The 2,003-nt window shown below is 43.3% G+C and overlaps 1 protein-coding gene across 1 annotated transcript in view; it reads left to right on the top strand.

The window, feature by feature from the left end:
• Positions 1 to 301: 301 nt before the first annotated feature.
• Positions 302 to 2,003, top strand: part of cept1b (choline/ethanolamine phosphotransferase 1b) — an 8,111-nt gene continuing 6,409 nt past the window's right edge. The window contains 3 exon segments of the mRNA XM_016536148.1: positions 302 to 465; positions 1,035 to 1,148; positions 1,223 to 1,635. Coding sequence (XP_016391634.1) covers positions 1,306 to 1,635 — 330 coding nt within the window. The 5' untranslated portion in view covers positions 302 to 465; positions 1,035 to 1,148; positions 1,223 to 1,305.

Genomic DNA, 2,003 nt, shown 5'->3' with positions numbered 1-2,003 from the left:
AGTTTTTTTTGTAATTAAAAGTAATTACAATTATACAAAAAACTAATACATTTCGAAACAAATCAATAAATGAATAAACATAATGAAATATTTCAATGTACGTGTAAGTTTCCATGAAAACACAGCAGATATGGTTTAAACTTGTCATAACTGAAACGCAAAACTGCGTTGAATCAAAAAGTAAAAGTAGTTTATTACATTTTTAAAAAACGATTCATTTATTTATTTGCGCGATGCTCTTGAGTCACTTCTGCGCCTGTGTGCGCAGTTCCTCGCATCTACGACGCTCTTGACGCGTCCGCGTTGAGCTGCGCCGGAAGTGACCGACCGGCGGCGTCGCGCTACTAGCAGCTCGCGCTAACCGTACCGGGACCGGCGGAACCGACACCGGAGCCGAAACGTTTAGGATTCCAGCGGACAGATCGCGCATCTTCTCCGAATCTGGAGCTTGTCTGCAGTTGGCGGGTGAGTTAACGTTACGCGACTGGAAGGTTAAACGATCGAATAAACAGCGAACCGGATCGGGATTCGAACCCTCGACCGTTTACACCGGCCCTGAGACCCCTGATAGACCACCGGTGACAGACACCTGACCCGTTAAACCCGGAATCACTGAAACTGACAGCTCAAACACTTACTGTTACATAATAATGATTATAATTAATATATTCATATCAATATACATCGTTATTATTCATGTTTCAGTAGCATGACTCTTTAAAAAGTACACTGATGAATCAAATCGTAATATCATAATACAGACTGATAAAAATAACCAAATACCAAGGCATTTATAAGACGCTTCGAAGAATACTATGGTATTTACGTGTTGTTTATGTTATAATCACTGTAAACGAGTGAAATCTGATGTTTTACTGTTTGTTATTGATTTGTCTGTGGTATTACGCCGATTCTTATTCATAAGTAACTTACACTGGTAATTTGATTCGAAATGTTATCTGATTTAATGTAGTGTAAGTGTTTAGAATATTGTCCTGAATGTTTAATAATAATTTACTAATGTTTTGTGGCAGCGGTGGTGAGGAACCAGGAAGTGCGGCGCGATCGGCCGTCGTGACGTAAGCTCGAGGTGCTTTTGTTTGGGGGCGTGGCCTGTAGGCGTCTTCTAACTCGCGATTGGTGAACAGGTAAAATTATTAGCATTTTATGACATTCCTCACCCATTTTTTTCAGTTATAAATTAACTTTGACCTGTTCGCAGGTGTCCAGCCATCCTGCTGTGGCTCTGCGGGCGCGCACTGGGCGGAGTCAGGTTCAGACTCGGGCTGTGATTGGCTGGGAGTGATGAGTGGGCGGCGGGGGGGCGTGGCTGTGGTCCGCGAGCGGGGGCGGGGCGTGGATTCGTCGTGCTGGTTCGCGCCCGGCGCATTGCGACGTTTGTTCGAGCTGCCGGCGCCGATCCTGTCGCGCCACCAGCTGAAGCGTCTGGAGGAGCATCGCTACAGCAGCTCGGGACGCTCGCTGCTCGAACCCGTCATGCAGCGCTACTGGGAGTGGCTGGTGAGCAGGATGCCGCCCTGGATCGCGCCCAACCTCATCACCATCGTCGGTTTGGCGACGAACATCTTCACCACGCTGGTGCTGGTGTATTACTGCCCGACCGCCACCGAACAGGTACCACGCAGGGATATGCGCTTGTCAAATTTTCATGTTGCGATTAATTGCTAATGCTTTTATCACGGTATACGGTATTATCACGATATTGAAATTTAGTTGCAAAAAAAGTGTTGTCATAATACAGTATTTATAATACAGGTTTAGTAACTTTTTCTTAATAACAGAAATAACTGAACATTTAAATACAATAAAGCAACGCACAAAAATTTTATAAAGTTAAATATTTTACACAGATTAAAGTGCAAAAGAACTATAAAGACCAATAGGTATCACTTTACAATAAGACCTCATTAGTTAACCTTAGTTAATGCATTAACATTCACAATGAGCAATAGCTACAGAAGTTATTAATCTTTGTTAAAAAA

This window comes from Sinocyclocheilus rhinocerous, unplaced genomic scaffold (genome assembly GCF_001515625.1).
Source record: "Sinocyclocheilus rhinocerous isolate Xijiao unplaced genomic scaffold, SAMN03320098_v1.1 scaffold5720, whole genome shotgun sequence".
In the NCBI taxonomy this organism is placed as follows: Eukaryota; Metazoa; Chordata; class Actinopteri; order Cypriniformes; family Cyprinidae; genus Sinocyclocheilus; species Sinocyclocheilus rhinocerous.
This window is presented reverse-complemented; position numbering and strand designations above follow the sequence as displayed.